The sequence below is a fragment of the Homalodisca vitripennis genome, chromosome 6 (assembly GCF_021130785.1).
Source record: "Homalodisca vitripennis isolate AUS2020 chromosome 6, UT_GWSS_2.1, whole genome shotgun sequence".
Lineage (NCBI taxonomy): Eukaryota > Metazoa > Arthropoda > Insecta > Hemiptera > Cicadellidae > Homalodisca > Homalodisca vitripennis.
Window position 1 is genome coordinate 117,198,688 of NC_060212.1, and position 18,624 is coordinate 117,217,311.

Consider the following 18,624-nt stretch of genomic DNA (forward strand, 5'->3'; position numbering starts at 1 on the left):
AATGTCTCAACCATGTAGCAAAAAGGCTTGGTACTGGGCTCAGAAAATTTGGTCAAAAAGTATGTTGGTTCACACGAAAAAATGGGTGGGAAAGGGCGAGGAAATTTGACAGAGCCTGTGATCAAAAAACTAACACGTTACTACCGAAATGGCATTACTAAGAACCTGGGAGATGTAAACAAAATGAAAAATTCCATTTTTGCAACACTTTCACATTGCATGTCTACAGACCAAAAATCCACAACACACAACAAGTGTCCTACTGGAGAGAATTCTTGGTGTTTCTATCAAAGAGCTAAGGCCCAAAACACAGAACCAGAATCACATGACACTGCAGTGAAGGACACCTTTGACCGAAGAAAATGTAAGGAAAATGTTGCCACTTTACCAAAGATTGTCATCAGACAGTTTGTTGGAAAGATGCCTAGGCTGGTAAGACTAACAACGCAAACGAAGCGTTTACATAACATAATATGGACCAAGTGCCCGAAAAATATTTTTACCTCAAAAGTGAAGATTGATATTGGGGTTTGTGAAGCTATCAGTATCTACAACACTGGATACTTGAAAACTAGTGTTAGCTTCCAAAATGCTGCTGGTATAAGCCCCGGGCGGTACGCGGGCCAAAATAGCAAAACATTTAGACAGTAAAAGACTTCGGCTTTCGCGTGCACGGGAGAACTAAAAAATATGAAGCCTACAGAAGAAAGTTGAGGTTAGCACAAGCTGAAGAAGAGGAAATACATCAACAAAAATGAAGGAATGACTTATGGTGCTGGCTGTTTCTGAACTGAAACAACGGGTTCACTACTGTACTGCTATTACAACCTAATAGTGACTTTTTCATAATGTATTACACATTTTTTTTTTTTTAAATAATACATAAAAAATATGGCCTTTCATAGTGTTTGTTAGTGGTTTACTAGACCTACATATGTCTTCAATATATAAATATACCATTCATTGAATACAAGTACCTGTGGGGTAAGTTTATTTTCCTCTACAGCTACAAAATAACTAGTGTAAACTTCAAACGCTGTTTCCCGCAACTTATAAATTTTGATTTATTTCACACAAATGTTCTTATAACTTTTGAACTATTATAGATAGAGCAATGAAAATTTTACCATATATTATTTTATAACTATATTGCCACTTTTCGTGCATGGACAATACTGTAAGTTTAATACAAAATTATTTATAAAATTTTTTAATTATGACAAAAAAAGAAAATAAAAATATATTTTTGTCAAGCCATAACATTTACACTATTCAAGAAATAAACATGAGTATGCACAAAAAGTTTAGTACTTTTCAAACACTTTAAGATGAGACATCAAGCACTAAATATGGTATAGTAGTTTTAAAAGTTATAAGAACATTATAAAACTTATGTATTATGAAGAAAAAAAACTGATAACAATCCAAAACTATATGGATGGATAATTTTTTTTACTTGAACAGTGGTTAAACATTGTTCTAGGACCAAATTAACCTAAAAAATGTACATAAAATAATTATTAAAAATAATTTGAAGAAAATTACTAGTTTCAGTAGGGAATCCCCTTAATACCCTAAAATCTTATATTGTTTTGTTCAAAAGAACGATAACAGTAGGTTAATAATGCAAATGTTTTCTCTGGTTGCGTATTTGCTGGTGTGGTAAAAATAAATTTGAATATAATGCATATAAATTGAATCAAACTTTCAGCAAACAATAAATATTGTAAGAAAACCAAATATATTTTAATAAATAAGCAAAACTATCGTAACTATAACTTCATATGTTTGTACTATGTACTTACATTTTATGTGGTAACTTCCAATCACATAAAAATAGCTTTTCTTGATTTAAAAATAACACACAATTACACAATGAACTTATACTTCTCATGATTACCAATTAAAAAGGAATAAATTAATTTTTTAATATTTTAACTGATTACGTAATCCTCCCTCAAACACATAAAAAAACTTTCAGAACTAATTAACTGTATTTAGTGAACGTGCTGTGATTAAGTAATATGAGTAAACTCCATTGTTGAAGAGGCTCTTCAGGTCCTTACAGACTTTTGCAATGCTCCACCTTTCACAGTTATAAGTGTACTTGGTACTTTAGTATTATCTGGAGGTCACTATTTCTGGAAGATTTTCTTACCTGGGATCTAAACAAACTACATTATTAGAAAGAAGAGGCTTGATTTGACGTACTGCAAAAATTACATGTCATTATGACAGTCGGTTTTTGTTTTCTGCCTCCAAAAAGGAAGCATGTCAGCAAGAGAGGCCACACTGTCCCCATCTACTTTTTGTTGTTACAAGATATAAGTAGGTTTAGATTAGATTATCATAAATATGTTACTAGTAGAACCAAATTAAAGATAATCTTCACAAGCATATGCCTGAGAGCATATCTCCTCAGCCCCAAGAAAATTAGAGAACAGGAGCCCTCGAATCTGATCAGCTTTTGCAAAAGCCTCGCTCTTTGAGGACACAAAATTAAAGTAAGGGAGGCGCAAGTTAGAACTAAGCGCGGAGACAACCTGTCCTTTTCGCTCAAGAAGGAAAAAAAAAAATAAAAAAGCATGCATGTGATCTGAGATTGAAGTTTTAATATTTTTACCAGAAGTACTGGGTGACACCCAAGGCACCACTGAAGCCTGCATTTATGGCCAAGGGCATTTCCGATCGGTACTTTACCAACTTTGGATCACGTCCCAGATCGTCCAACTTCTCCAACATCAGATCACATTCGACAATCTAGCACATGATCTGAGGTCGGGAAAGATCGTTCATCCACCCCTAGCGAACAAAAGAAAATTATTCTTTGAGATAGTAACTAAATTCAAGCTCAGATCACATGAGTGCTCATAAATGTTGACCTTAATTTTTTTATAATATGTACATATGTATAGCGTAATAAAAAATAATAGATAGGGACTGAATTACCTCCTTTTCACGATCACTTTTTTCGGGAGGTAAAAAACAAGAATCGATTGTCATAATATTTAATTTCCAAAGTAAGTCAAATAAAGTCTGTTTTTTATTAATGTAGGTTTTTTAGGTTCTGGGTGAGAAAAACTATTAAAAAAATACTGGCCTACCAAAGTACAGTGTACTCCTTCTACTTCTCGTTTTACACAATCTGCAGTTATTTTCTGGATTATCCTTCTAAGTAAATATTAGAAACTATAAATAAGATATTACCAAGTGTAATTCTAATTATTTTAACAATAATTTTGCAATGATGGTATGAAAATGAAGGTAAAGGAGAAAATTGTAAATTGTATTTCGCTGCTGTTAAACTGTAAATAGACAGGAGGTTTCCCTCAGAGCGTGAAGACCAACCGGTGCTAAGAGAGTATCATATTGATAACAGACAAATATATTAGAATCATATTAATATAACAGACAATCATATTAATATAACAGACAAAATATTTTGTGCTGTGGTATGTGGAGTAGTTGTGCAGTGTTTTTCTTTACAGTGTTCTGTGGAAATTGGGTAAATGGGGACAATAATTACTGTCCCTACGCATATGGACATATATTACTGAGAGCAAAACATTAAACTAACGTTTTCATTGGATGGTATTTAACATTTAGCCTAGTTCATCACACAGTGCCTGGCATAACCTAAAACCCAGCTTTTTGCTATTTCATAACTAAGAGTTTTAAGGGTAAAGCTTTTAAATTTGTATAACAGTGACTAAAAAATAGGAAATCCCTATTTTGTAATAAATATTAAACATACATACATACTGAAATGAACTGAACCATTCATAGGTAACCTGTAAAGGCCTAGGCTTACCAGCATGATCATGTTTTAGACTTACGTAATTTAGATACATTGCACTGCATATTATTTATTAATTGATTCAACATAAGTTAATCAAAACACACCACTACAATCATAGTTTCTAACTAAAAGGACAATCACAGGAACTAAAAGAGGCTTTTATTAACTAGCAGCCTTCTTGAGCTTGAACTGACAGGTTTAAGACAAGGTCCCACTGTCTGACATATCATCTTATCAGGTAGTAGTAGCTCAACTGGCAGAGTGACTATCAATGAGCAATACAACCCAGAGATCGTGAGTTCAAATCCTGCTGGTGGGAAAACTTTTTGCATCACTTTTTATGATTCACAATTTTTTATATTTGTTTTTGTGATGTTTTAAAATTGTACTGTCTTATAAATAAAGTCAACATCTCTAGATAAACATTTTTATTCCGTTTGATGACCAGTATTATGCTACTATAATAGAAAGTGTTATAATGAATAGAACAAAAGCCCTCTGTAACAAAACACTCTCAAAACATTCCTGTGGTACATGCAATATAGGGGTAAAGTACTCGGGCATAAAATGTACAAGTTTGTGTGAACAATGGTATCATGCCAGCTGCCAAAACATTATAGACAGAAATTTAAAAAAATGGAACTCTCATGAAGTTGAAAATTGGCAATGTTTAGAGTGTAAGGTTGGCCAAAAAATATTTGGTATCAATTTACAAAATCGTGACCATGGAAAGGTATGTTAATTTTTTTTTCCTGAAAACTACAATTTTTCCTGAAAACAATAGTGAAGAAAAAATTCGTCGGCAACGAAAATCAAAGGAGTTACGATTTTTTGAAATCCTCTGAAAACTCTGTTTTTGACAGTACCTCTGGCAATTTTACTGAAATGATGACGTTAATCCTGTCAACGATGCCTGCCCGCTGCGCAGTGCTGCGCACTGCTTGCTCTTTTAGAAAAAAAATTAACTCGAGCTTGCAAAAGTCGAATCCCAGATCACGTGATGCCCCTGATCCTTAACCCTCCAAGTGTTGTTCGACAAAATTTTGTCGGTTATTTTCCATCCTTAATGCAATAATGGCCGAAAGGCATCAATATAATACAATGATATACTTTCCCCCCAGTTTATATGCACCTGTGATAATAATACTTGGCTATAAATGCCCAACCCATGAAATAAAGTCCATTTTTCATGGTCACGGTATTGTAAATAAATACCAAATATTTTTATCAGATCAAGAGGGCCTGGCTTAAACTGGGACAGAAACGGACAAAATTTTTGAATTAGACACCACTCATGACATAAAATTTCTGGAACCTACAAATGCCACTTCATCCTTACTGAAAAATCACACACACGTGGAAAATGAAACAGATCTACCAACTAACTCCATTCAGGAACTTGAACAAAGTCTACTTGCAAATGATCCAAAAAACAATGGAGATAGCCTGATCTTGGCAGCGAAGATTGGTTCGGTGCTTTTAGAGGAAAATAAAAGCCTCAAATAAGAAAAAAACAAGTTAACGGCCCAGGTAATCAACGTGGAAGCCAAAATTGAAGACCTACTGAGCTGTGAAGAAACATATATCCGAAGAACCGAACAACTCCAACAACAACTGGCTGAAATGGAATTACAACGAATTAAGGACAGGGAGCATATTCTAGAAATTCAGCAAATTTTTGAAGATAATGACAAAAAACAAGTTGTTCAGTTAAATGAGTACGAATTTAAAATCAAAGAGCAAGAAAACAAAATATTTTCACTTAAAAAAAGTTTATCTAGGCAACAAGAAGCCACCCATATAGGAGACAAAATATTTAAAAGTGTAGAAGTCCAAACCGAAAAATACTCTAATTCTCCTGTAACACAAACTTCACTAATAATCGAGATGGGTATGTTGAAGAAGAACTACTCAGCAATGGAACAGAAAATCACAGTCTTGGAGATGGAGGTACAAAGCCTTCATAAAATAAAAACATCAAAATCCACTGGAGGAAAATCAGGTGAACTCAATAAATCCAGCAACTCAAACAAAACTTTCGGAAGGAGACCTGGTCTTGGACATTAAAAAATTATGTTTAGTGTTTCGATGCAAGTCAAAAAAATGAAAGAAAACTCCTTGTACCCTGTGAAGTTACCTGATATCACTTCTCAATCACAAGAAGTCCATCTGTCAGGAAAAGAAGGAGAAACTGACCGACTTAGTCTAAATGAAAGTGGAATGTGGGTAGGTCGACAAACTCAGATCACACAGCTTCCTGAAAGCAAATATTTTCACTCTACAGTCGACCATCACAAGGGGAACATAAATAAATTGCAAGTTGTAGCACAAGTGCACAGGCCAGACATTCATTCTGAAGGAACAATATTAACTGTAAAAGAAGACAGAAACATAAAAAATACTATTAGCAACAAAAAGCCTCCTTGTACAGCCAAACTACTGGAGCAAGGGGACACTTACGAGAAATTTTTAGAGAGAAACTCTGAAATACAGTGCAAAACTAATTGGCTCCATTCAAAGAACTTTTTTTTAGTAAAGCAGATTCTGAAGATAAAGAAAGACCACTTTCTACTGTAACTTCCTTGTACCGTTTGCCTCTTAATACCCTAACAGGGCCTGCATCCATCCACCAGAGTCAGCCAAGTGAAGAACTGAATTGTTGCAATGTTGAGGAAAACATCAAATCAGGTCAACTAGATAACATTTTAGTGCTTCGAGAGAGGTCAGAAAGCAGACAAAAAACATACAAGTCCTTGACATTCATCAATTCCAAATTGAAGAAATACCAAACCTTGAGGTCTTGGAACAGTCACTTTTATCAAACATCTCATGTCCCAAACCAAAACTGAGTGTGATACATCAGAATATAAGAGGGCTTGCAAAGAAAGTTGACAGATTAAATCACTTTTTAACTTTTATCTCGCCATCCATATTGATTCTTACTGAACACGGATTAAACCACGAAAATCTTAGCAACACACGAATTCCTGGATATACTCTGCTGACTGACTACAGTAGAGACAGCCACAAACTTGGAGGAGTTGCCATATACACCAAAGATTCAGAGAGTATCAAGGCAAGCGCTATCGACATCTCTCAATTGTGCACACAATTTACATGTGAAGCTGCCATGGCGAAAATAAAAACAAAAAACAAAGTCTTCTACATTCTAGGAATGTACCGTTCCCCTAGAGGACAAGTTGAGGCAGGTATACAAACTATTTGCAATATTCTAGAAGCAACACACACTAAAGAGAGGCCAATAGTTGTAATGGGTGATGTAAACATAGACAGACTCAAGGACTCAGCAGGAAATAAAATACTCGAAAATGAACTCTCCTCACATAATATTAGAAGATTACCTCTGCCAGCAACCCGCATTACTACGGCTACGGCTACTTCAATTGATATGATATGCACCAATATTCAGGAGAATCATATTGAATTTAAAGTTTTTGAAGCTGGCATGTCAGACCACACTGGACAAGTTTGTAAAATTGACACTGACACAAAAAGAAAACAAAAGCAAATTCAAACATACAGAAGAAACTTTTGCAACAAGAACCTGGACTCCTTAAAAGACCTCTTAAACGAAGAAAACTGGCAAGACGTTCACCTGGCATTAAACGCAGATCAAGCATACCACAATTTCTATCAAACAGTAAGAAGAGCTCTTGATGGCACATGCCCTTTGAAAAAATCACGATCAAAAGGGAGAACTAACCCTAGATTATTTTGTGATCAACTTGCTGATCGGTACAGATCTGAATACCTTGCGGCTATGCACCAGTACCAAACCAGTGGTGATCAAAAAGTTAAAGAATTGATGGTCCAGAAAAAGAAGGAATATGATTTGAGGCTTAGGGCAATAAAACGCAGTGCCACCTCTCAACATATAACCCAAGCACAAAATAAACCAAGAGCTATATGGCAAGTAATTAATGCAGAGAGACACAGCAAACAGCCTCAAGATCACACACTTGAAATCCTGCTAGACGGTAAACTAGAAAAGGATCCTGAAACCATAGCCAATAAGTTTAACAAATATTTCTCTCAAATAGCTGGAGAAACCTTAAAACAGAGACCTGAACATGATATACCTGACAGTGCTCAACGACCCTCAATCAACCACTCCACCTCTTTTAGATTTAGACATGTTTCTTCCAAAGATGTCAAAGATGCAATAGCTTCCTTGAAGCCCAAGCTCTCTTTTGGGATTGACCAAAATGGTTAAGCCAAAATGGTTAAGCACTGCGCTCAACAACTTGCCGTTCCTATTGCAAGCATAATCAATAAATCTTTTGCTTACAGCCAATTTCCAACTGCTCTTAAAGTCTCAAAAATCTACCCTCTACATAAAAAAGGGTTACTCACTGAAATAAAAAACTTTCGGCCTATATCACTGATCTCACCTTTTTCTAAAATCATTGAGAAGATTGTCTTAACCCAACTACTAGCCTATCTTAAACATGAACAACTCTTGAGCGAAGATCAACATGGGTTCCTGAAAGGAAAATCCACTGCTAGTGCTCTCACAAGTATTATTGAATTCGTCATTGATCAGTTGGACGCCCGCAAACATGTCTCAGCGATCCTTCTTGACTACAGCAAGGCTTTTGGTTGTCTGGGTCATGAACAAATATTTAAAAAACTTGAAGTTTTAGGAGTAAAAGACAAAGAAAATGCATGGTTTGCCAGTTACCTCAAAGGGCGTACACAGATAGTTGAAGTCCAAAAATGTCAAAAGGAACAAACAAAGTATATATGTAAGTCTAACCCCCGCAAGGATCCGTCCTGGGCCCAGTTTTATTTATCTTGTTTGTGAATGATTTGCCAGATATCATAAAAACTAATAGTAACTCAAAATGTGTAATGTATGCTGACGACACTACAGCCCTTCTGAAAAACGACAGTGCACAAGGGCTTTTCCATGACTCTCTATCCACACTTGAAAAAGTAATTAACTACACCAACCATAATGATCTGGTGTTAAATGCTTCAAAGACAGTTCACATAAACTTCAGTCGACTTGCAGAGCCAGCATTGAACTTACCAGGTGTTACTTCAGAGGAAGAAACAAAATTATTAGGTGTGACACTTGATGACGGCCTCACATGGACTAGCCACATAGATAGCCTCTGCAGAAAACTTAGTTCCGGAGTCTATGTAATTAAGAGAATACACTGGGTAGGTGGATTGGCAGCTGCAAAATCAGCCTACTATTCGATGATGGAATCACATATCCGCTATGACATAACGGTCTGGGGGGGACTTCAGAAGGCAACCTAAATCAGATTCTGTTACTACAAAAGAAAGCCATTCGTGCCTTGGCCAACTTGCAACCACTGGATAGCTGTAGGGAGGCATTTGAATCTCTAGGGATTCTCACTGTTGTAGCCCTTTACATTCAAACTGTCATACTAGAGACACTTAAATGCGACTTACCAAGAGGGGAAAATATCCACACCCACAACACCCGGAATGCCACCAACTACGTTCTGCCATCCCATCGTACTGCCCAGTTCCAGAGAAAACCATCATACATCGGACGTAAGCTGTACAACGCTCTACCCACATCTTTAAAAGCTCTCGGAAGGAAATCACTGGCAGCAGGACTTCTCAACTGGCTCAAGTCAAGACCTCTCTATTCTATGAAAGCATTTTTTGAGGCTGCACAACAATGAAGAGACGACATGCAAAATTCATGAACTAGAATAATTACAACTGTGTTCACTATCAAAATGAATGTTATTGACACCATTACGTATCTTGATGATACTGTAAATAAAGAATTATTGATTGATTGATAATTGGTGGCTTTATTCCCATAGCAGCGGCTCGTGTGTTCTCCTCTTCAATGACTTTGTGTATTATCAAATTCTAGGCAAAAGGTATTGTTCATGTAGGCATCTAATAGGCACAGAATATCTTGGTTGATTTCAACATTTGCACCACTTCGTTCAGTGATAGCTTGGTCAGAGACAAGGATGATTATATGGCCATTGTGTGGTCTTTCAACATTTCATTCCTTGTCTTGCATTGGCTGAGCTTGAAAATGTGGCCCCCAGCCTTGAGCAATATGGGACTTTGGAGGTGATAGTTTGATTGCTGGCAATGTTGAATGATGCAAAGGTGAAGGATGGTATTGAATCGATGTATACAAGAGTTTAATATGCCCAAAGGCAGTGTTGCCATGAACAGTAGCACTAGTTCATTGAAGGATTCACAATTGTGTGTCTTCAATCTCACTACAATCATATAGACAAATTAATCTTTACCGGTTTTTTATGCATTCCTTCCTTAGGAAGGTATATGGTTCCATCGTGTATGTACTTGATGTTGAACGGTCCCAAACACTTGTATTGCAGTTGGACTTTTGGTTTTATAGCTTTATAGGACTGTGGCATGCATGCTGTCTGGCATTGCATCTATTTCCTTTCCTCATCATTGATATAACATTTCAATATCACCATTTTAAATCAATATTTCTACTACATTTTTATGTTTTGCCAGCCTCATGCGTAAATGCAGCCCTATTCGTAATCCATTAACCCTACAAGTGGCAATGTTAAACTTCCACAGTGGCAAGCCGGTCTTGCGACTATGCAAGTTATTAAAAAAATCATATAAAATAGAAGATTTATACTTACTTTATCATGTTGCATATTGATTTCTTCAAAATGAGTTGCAGTTTCATATTATGACAAACTATTATCTTTTTTATTGAATGTTAATTCTTAAATACATGGTTAATGATGTCATAATCATGTGAACAATAAACTTTGCAGTGGATTAAAGCAGTTAAAAGCTTACATCTACATTATTTCTTAGCCAATTTGTATGTTTTAGGTGTTTTTAATTAGATTTAGTAACTTTTATTTTTCTTAAAAAATTGTAATTTTTTAAAGTTTTTATAGTATTAAGCTTTAAAAACTTAACAATCTGCCACATTGAAACATTATATGATAATATAATATTAATTTTCCTCTTAATTTTAGACTGCAAAAAAATTACAGTACCAAATTTGAGTTATATTTGAGTCAAATTTTGATCTTATGTTTTATGACATTTTCTAAGTTAGATTAGTACTTAACTAATCGCTGAAATCTAAATCAGCGCTAATAGTTATGATTACTTATTAGACAATTTACCGACTATGAAATGTAAACAAATTTTAAAATAATGAACAATGTTTACACAGAACAGTTGAGTACATTTGACATACAATTAATATTACACAACTTAAGAGACCATGATGGAATTTTTTGTTACTTGAAAGACCAGTGGGACGTAGCCAGGAGGGATTTTTGAAATAAGAATAGGCCTATATTCATCCCAGGAACCACAAGAAAATAAATTTCAGTACAATCGGTGAAGTAGTTAATGCGTGGAAAGAAAACAAACAAACAAAGGCACTTTCACATTTATAATATAATTAGGATGTATGATATTATGATAATATCCAGTCTGTTTAATTCTTGTAATATCAATGTATATAATAATGTGAGGTTGGGTTGTAGAGAGGACTTGGTAGCCCTCGGTAACAAAGTCACATTTTTCATTTTTAATCAATCCATGATCAAGTCAGAAGTTCCAAAATTAAATTTCCACTAAAAGCCTTAAATATGGTTTATCAAACCTTTTTCCTCTGCTATGTGCAGTGGAGGAAGAAAGTATGTTAACTTAAATATCACTGATAGTATTGAATTCTTACTTAACCTCTGATAAAGCTCATCATCATCATCATCATCCGTTATCACGGGTCGTCGTACACAGCCTCCTCCACTTTTGTCTGTCATTCCAGGTCTCCTCTTCCTCCACCTGTATTTTCTGTAGTCCCCTTATCTCTATGTCTTTCCACACTTGGTCCTCCCATCTTCCTCTCGGTCTTCCTCTTGGTCTTCTTCCTCTTTCCTCCTCCAGTGCTATTCTAGGCATTCTATTATCTCCCACCCTCTTCACATGCCCCATCCACTGTATTCTTCTTCTTTCCATTGTCTCTTGCAGTGAAACTACCTTCAATCTTTCTCTGGTTATTTTGTTCCTTATTCTATCTCTTCTTGTAGTATTCTCTATCCCTCATAAAAATCTCATTTCTGATAAAGCTAATCCATAAAAAGTTGTTAATTATTTAGAATGGTTTTTTTCATTTATGGCTTTGTGTAGGATTAATTAGTATAATTTATTGACATGAGAATATTTATCACTGCCAATACATGTGAGTATTATGTCATTGTATAAAAAGTGGCCTTCTCATCATGTACCGCGAACAGTATAGTATTATGCTGTGTAGTGCAGCTGATCCCTACTTCTTCACATCTTATGTTTGTTTTCAGGGCTAAAACATGGCAGCACCTCTGACACGCAGCCTTAGTACAAGGACAGTTAAAAAGTTGGAAAAGCCGAGACCTCTCAAAATGTCTTCCAGTCAAACAAAAGTAACTAGTGAACTTTCTCCTCACGTTCCATGTAAGTTGACAGGTAATTGATGCTAAAGTTATGTTGTACTTTTTGATGTTGTAACTAAAGAAGCCAAAGTCAATTTACAGCCCACTCAATGCTGAAAGGTGTAGAAAGCTTCTCTGAGTTAATGCTTGATTTAAAAATGCCAACATCCATTTACAGCTTATTGAAGCTAAAAAAAACATAAATCATCTCTCAGTAATGCTTGATTAAAGAAAAAACTTCATCAATTTACAGCTACAGTAGAGCGTCGATTATCCAAAAGTCGGTCATCCGAAATGTCAGTTAACCGGTAGCCAAATCCAGCCGAAATTTTACGATTGGTCAACCCTATCTGACTTGGGTTGTATATTATGATTACGAAGGCTCTTATCCTATGTGTGATATTAAAAGGTACTATGTGTGTTCTAGTGAAAAAAAAAACATATTTTTTGCTGTCCCACCCATTCCCGGCTATCCGCAAACCCTCCTGCACCAATTGTTTAGGATAATCTCTTGGGAAAACTCATGTTATTGTACCAGTGAAACAAATCCCTGATTATCATCTAGTTCAAATTAATAGAAAAACTATGGGCAAATAAATAATGTATGGTTTACTTACATGACTCAACTGATTCCTCTGGGCTAGCAGATCGAACAAATGAGGATGTTGGTTGACAAAGTCTTTCAAAACTCCCCCAACAAAATCTGCTTGAACTTTCTATCTGAAGAATAATTTTCGCTTAGTACAAGGAGCTATTGAAGGAGTTATAGCTGTTATCAATCTTATTGGCCTGTTCAATAAAACATCGGTTTCTCTTCAGTTAAAATTATTTGCCCTTTTTTTGTGCGATTACAGTATTTAGCAATAGATTAGATGGTATAGAGTTGTGTTTGCTCCCCAATTTGATTCTGACATCTATCATAGTAGCTGTAGTCCTTACTGTGCCTATAGTCTTTTTAATGTTACTGAATATGAACAAAAACAAACTATTCACCAGGATTGCTGGCAGAATGGTCGGGTAGTGTTCAGGACTCGTTAGTTTGGAGGCAGAACGAGGTAAGAAAGATTATTGCTAGATATGGTGGGATTGCTTGTGTGATGGCAGACTCAGAGTATGGCATTTCGCCATGTCTTATTACTCCCTGAAAGCTGCTCTGTAATCAAAATGAAATTTGATTTAATTAGGTGCATGCTCAGAAAAGAGTTATTGTGGAAATAGTTCTTGGTCAAATTAAAAAAGATTTGTACAATAAGGAACTGTATGCGGATTTCTCTGGAAACATTCCTAAACTGGTTATATTTTATACAGTTCCGCATAACATTAGGCTGCATAACTGAACATTATTGTCAAGAGTTGTGTATCTTATCCTGCAGCTCGTGGAGAGAACCTGGAGTCCATAAAAATATAGTAATTATTACAGTGCAGTAAATGGTAAGGGCGTAACAAACTACCATCTGCTCTAGATGGCCTGTAATTGTTAGTAACAATTACCTAGTGGTGGCAGTTGTTTATTAACTCTGTTTCAATGCTGTTACTTATAGTAGTTCCTCCAACTACCACTTTTTATTTTCAATAAGTTTCTTTTTATTCACTTGAACTAATGTGTTAAAACTACAGTGTAACTTGTTACAGTGCAAGACTTGATGATTCTGGTGGAAAATTCCAGTCAAAGCCTATTGGACAAAAACTACGATGAAACTCTGACTGCAAATGTTGCTGTCATGTATTCAAAACTGAAAATCCACGGGCAACAGCTGGAGACCATTTTTAAAGGTATTGTGTGTACTAATCATCATAGTAACAATGAATCTTATTTTATTTAATTTATTTCACATTTTTGTGAGTGGTGATCATAAAAGATCATCACTCACAAAAAAGAAAAGAAAGCATACACACTTTGAGGACTAGGATTTTTTATTAGTTTGATCTAACTTAAAAACGCTGGTCTTCATTATCGGTAGCCAGTCACTAGTCACTAAATTACATGATGGAGTGTACTGATAAAAAGTTCGCTGGAAAGCTAAAATTTCAACTCATACACTGAAATTTTGAGAATAGACAAACTCTGTTTTAGACTGTTCACCACTAAAATCAAAGTTAAATGTTGATTGCTTTTTGATCTGCTCAGATCTTTCATCCTTATTGTACATATTTGGTACTGGAAAGAATGAATCCTTCTTCCAATAATGAATTGGTTAATTTTGGTAGAGACAATGCTTCCCATGCCATAGGATACATTCGAATGTTCAGACTTTGACCTAAACGCAAAACACGATTATATCCTAAATTATACATTGTGTCTCCTGGAGAGTTCTTTAGTTCGCAAAAAGTCTTCAGAATGTCAAGCGCACACTCCGTGCTTATCGCAGTTGACTAGGAAGTATTTTTAGACGACCTACATTCCATGGCAGAGAAAGGTCGGTGACCTTCGTCTAGCTATGTCCATCTGGTAGGCTGCCCTGAGAGTCCTATACAAAAAAATATAGGACGGACGGATAAATATATCCCTTGTCTGCCCAGATAATAAGATAAGATATAGACCTTATCTATGAAACCTTAGATAAGAAAATTCTCTAATAATTGATAGTTTATATAATTTTATTAGATTGTACCCTGAATTTGAATTTAGATTAAATTAACAATATGTTAATTAGTTACATTTTGATGTTTCTCAAGAAATATGCTAATTTAAAACTAAAATGCCCTGTTTTAATTTTTTTTGCATTGACCTCTTATAGTATATTTATAATAAAAAAATTAGCTTTGAACATAATGAAAAATACATTTTATAGATGTCTTGACGTTAAAGGCTAATTATGGAATTCATTTGCAGCGTGCGAATGGTTAAAAGTTTATAAAATTATTAAGGTATACAATATATAGAAATGCCAGAAAACTTTGTTGATCCACTTGTAATAAAAATGTTTTTGACTACTGTACATCACATTTGCCCAATGTAAAAATCGTATAAAGAACAGTGTATCAAGACAATTCAAAACTTATTGAACTATATATCATATACATAAAAAAGAAAATTTTTGGTTTTAATAAAGTTTCAAATTACATTTAAAACTTTACAGTATATAAATTTGGTTGAGTACTATATGAAACCGGTCTGTATATGTATAGATTTTGAACCAAAACATAAAAAATTTTACTGGAAAATGATGGAAAAAGGGACTGTAAAGTATTGTCTTATAGAGATATTGGTGTGAGTATTAAAAAAAATTACTATTCAAGTAAATCATTAATTATTTTAAAATGTATTAACGGATACTGGTTTGTAGATTATGCTTTGATTTCAATTTCAATTTTTTCGTAGTAAACCTAATTCCTATCCTTCCTATATCCTTACCATTCTTTTTATTTCAGGAAGATCTACTTTTGTGATGAAGAAGGAAGAGACAGATATCATGTATAATTAAAAAATGAGTAAAAACCATATATATGTAGTTTTTTATAATTTAAGAAATAAAAAATTCCATTATCTTTAATCTTTTAAATTAGTTACCATTTCAATGCATGCTTCAACATAAATCATGTAAGAAAATAAGATCCACAGTATAATGAACTGAAAAAACAAATGTGTCATTTTGATAAGAAATTTTGAAAATAATAATCCTCTTGTTAAAATTTGTTGACTACCATGCTATAAAAATAGAAGTCAACCACAAATTGTCAGATTCCTGTATGTTTCAGTACCTATCCTACAGAGGGAGTTAACATTACAATTCAATGTCAATACAATGAATTTATAACAAACATCAAAAGAGTTTTTAATTCTTCTATTGATTTAAAAGAATATAACACTTTAGCTTCAGAGTGTCACAGTGGCTAATGATAGATTTCAGTATTAGCATTACACATGCTAATACTGTAACTTCATTATAGCTAACATTTTAATTGCTTAAGAGATGCCATGCAGAGAAAACACCCTGAAAATGGGTAAGAAACAATTAGCATTTACTTCATGACGTTGCCACAGCATGCCGATCTTTGTTAGTACGTAATTATCTAGCCAAGAATAGTGTTATCATGCTAGAACACCACCCTTAATTGCTTGACCTGGTGCCAGCTGTTTTCTTCCTGTTTCTTTGTTTGAAAACATCGCTGAAGGGAAAAAGATTTACAGATGCTAAAGCTGTGAAAAAAATGGTGATGAAAACAATTGAAGAACAATTTTGAGGGATAGTAGGTTAAGGCATCAAAGGGCTTGGAATATCATTACTCACATTTTCTTCCCTGTCTGAAGTTTCCATTTTATCAAAATTCGGAACGTACTCCTTTCCACTTCCAGATGAAAAATCAAGTAAATCAAAGTTTGAAGGTACATCTTTTGCTCCAATTTTAGTTTTACCATCACTTGAACCAATTACATGATCATGTAATCTTTGTCAATCTCACTTGTATCAATTTCAAACCATAACTAAATAAGAACACAATAATAACCACAATGAGTCGATGTGAACGCAAGTACAATGTAAACAAAGACAGCTCAATCAGCTAGTAAGTTTTTATTGTAATTTTTTTTAATCACTGTCAGGAGCATAGAATGCTCACTGAATGAAGAGCGAAATAAGTAGTTTTCACAATACCCAATACAACATGTTTAGTGAAAGATGGACACATAAAATAGTGAGTATAAACAGTTGACGATGCATCGGCATTGAAACAATGTGGTTATATTAATGCTGCCAAAGCATCATCAATAAACCATCAGAGGGTTAAGACATTGACTAGGATGGGTACCATCCAGGTTTTGTACCATATAAGTTATTATGTGTCTCATAATATAACAGATGTTAAAAACAGATATGCTATGACTAGAAAGGTATTCAGTTTCTTCTAACGAGCTTCCTATTGGATACCACTGAGCCTCAAGAGCCTACTGCGCACTAAGAAAGAAAGTTTGTTGATGTATTAAGTTATTATTTTAATATTTGTTGTCCTTTTATCACTGTACCTGCAAAACCTAAATGTAAACTTAAAACCTGGTATACTCCTCAACTTAAGGATATGAGAGCTTATCTTTTAGTATTATATGACAGATGGAAACTAAGCTTAGATGCTAGAGACAAGATTATTTTTAATAACTTCAAAAAACATTACAATCTAGAAATTAATAAGGCGAAAAAGATTGCTAATGACACTATGATTACAAATGCAAAGAATAAATGTAAAACAGCATGGAGAGTTGTAAAAAAATGAATCTGGTAATCTGAATGGGCCTAGTAATAATATTGTACCTGTAACACCTGATGTCTTCACCATAAGTTTTTTGTCAACCCTAGTTGTAATAGTGTAAATACAATTGTTAATGACGATGCCAGCAACATATCATATTTGGATCTTTTAAAGAAATCAAAACACTGAAAATAAGACGTCCGTTCTTGTCCTAAGTACAAAGATGGCAAAAAAAATCCCTGACAGTCAAAATCAGGTGTTTTATTTCAGTTTTGTTTGATCATTGTATACATTGCAACATATGTTTTTGTTTGATCATCTGTCACTTGTGGGCTCATTTAGTAACAGAAGTGTTTCTGTGGATGGATTCATCATAGCTGGTACTATGTGTACGTACTAAATACGTTTACAGTCAAGCTACAAAATCGCATGACAAACCTCTCATTCTACTTGCTAGAAATAATGATTGGTTTAAAAATCTCCCAATTTATTTACAGTGAAATGGAAGGTGAGTTGTAAGTTTTAAGTTGTTCAAGGCCAGTCTATATCACAATGATCACCAACAATTCCCCCTCACTTTGACACCCGTCCTGACGATGCAATTCATTATGACATTGCTCTAGTGAACAATTACATTAGAGGAATTGTCTGTAGAGTAAACATCATTGACCTAGAGTTATTTGATAGAAACCATTTACAAACCATGGCATGCACTTAAACTATAGAGGAGTAAAGAGACTGGCACATATGATTATAAAGAAGACACTTGTGCAGTAACTTTGCCTCAAGAACAGAAATATTGTCCTACTAAGTTGACAGCCCTATCAATATAATTGAAACACACATGACAGATGCTATCAAACTCCACAAACATGACAAAGAAAATGGTTTTCCTCCCAGCATTTTAGTGACTTGAACAATCCTCATCAAATGACTGTTGGAGCAATTGCGCTTAGAAATAATTTTTGGAGGTCTAATATCACACAGCGCCTTAGCAACCACTTAGCCTCATGAGAGTATAAATGGTGCATTTGTGTTTGGTTTCATTACCAACAACAGGTATTTTGGTAAACCAACCAAAAGCAATTTTGACACTGCATTCAAGCACTTGACTGAAATTTTCAAAAAAGAAAATTACAGCACCTTATTTGTTCTCTGATTGGCTGTGTACACAACAAGATGAAATTGGTCCAT

The 18,624-nt window shown here is 34.6% G+C and overlaps 1 protein-coding gene across 8 annotated transcripts in view; it reads left to right on the forward strand.

Annotated features, from left to right (window-relative positions):
• Window positions 1-18,624, forward strand: part of LOC124364793 (eukaryotic translation initiation factor 4E-binding protein Mextli) — a 99,284-nt gene that overhangs the window by 11,360 nt on the left and 69,300 nt on the right. For 7 of the 8 annotated variants that reach the window (XM_046820552.1, XM_046820548.1, XM_046820545.1 and 4 more), the window contains exons 2-3: window positions 12,136-12,280; window positions 13,879-14,019. In XM_046820552.1, the coding sequence (XP_046676508.1) occupies window positions 12,145-12,280; window positions 13,879-14,019 (277 nt within the window). In that variant the 5' untranslated portion in view covers window positions 12,136-12,144. The remainder of the gene's footprint in view (window positions 1-12,135; window positions 12,281-13,878; window positions 14,020-18,624) is intronic. The other variant, XM_046820547.1, reaches the window with a different exon arrangement.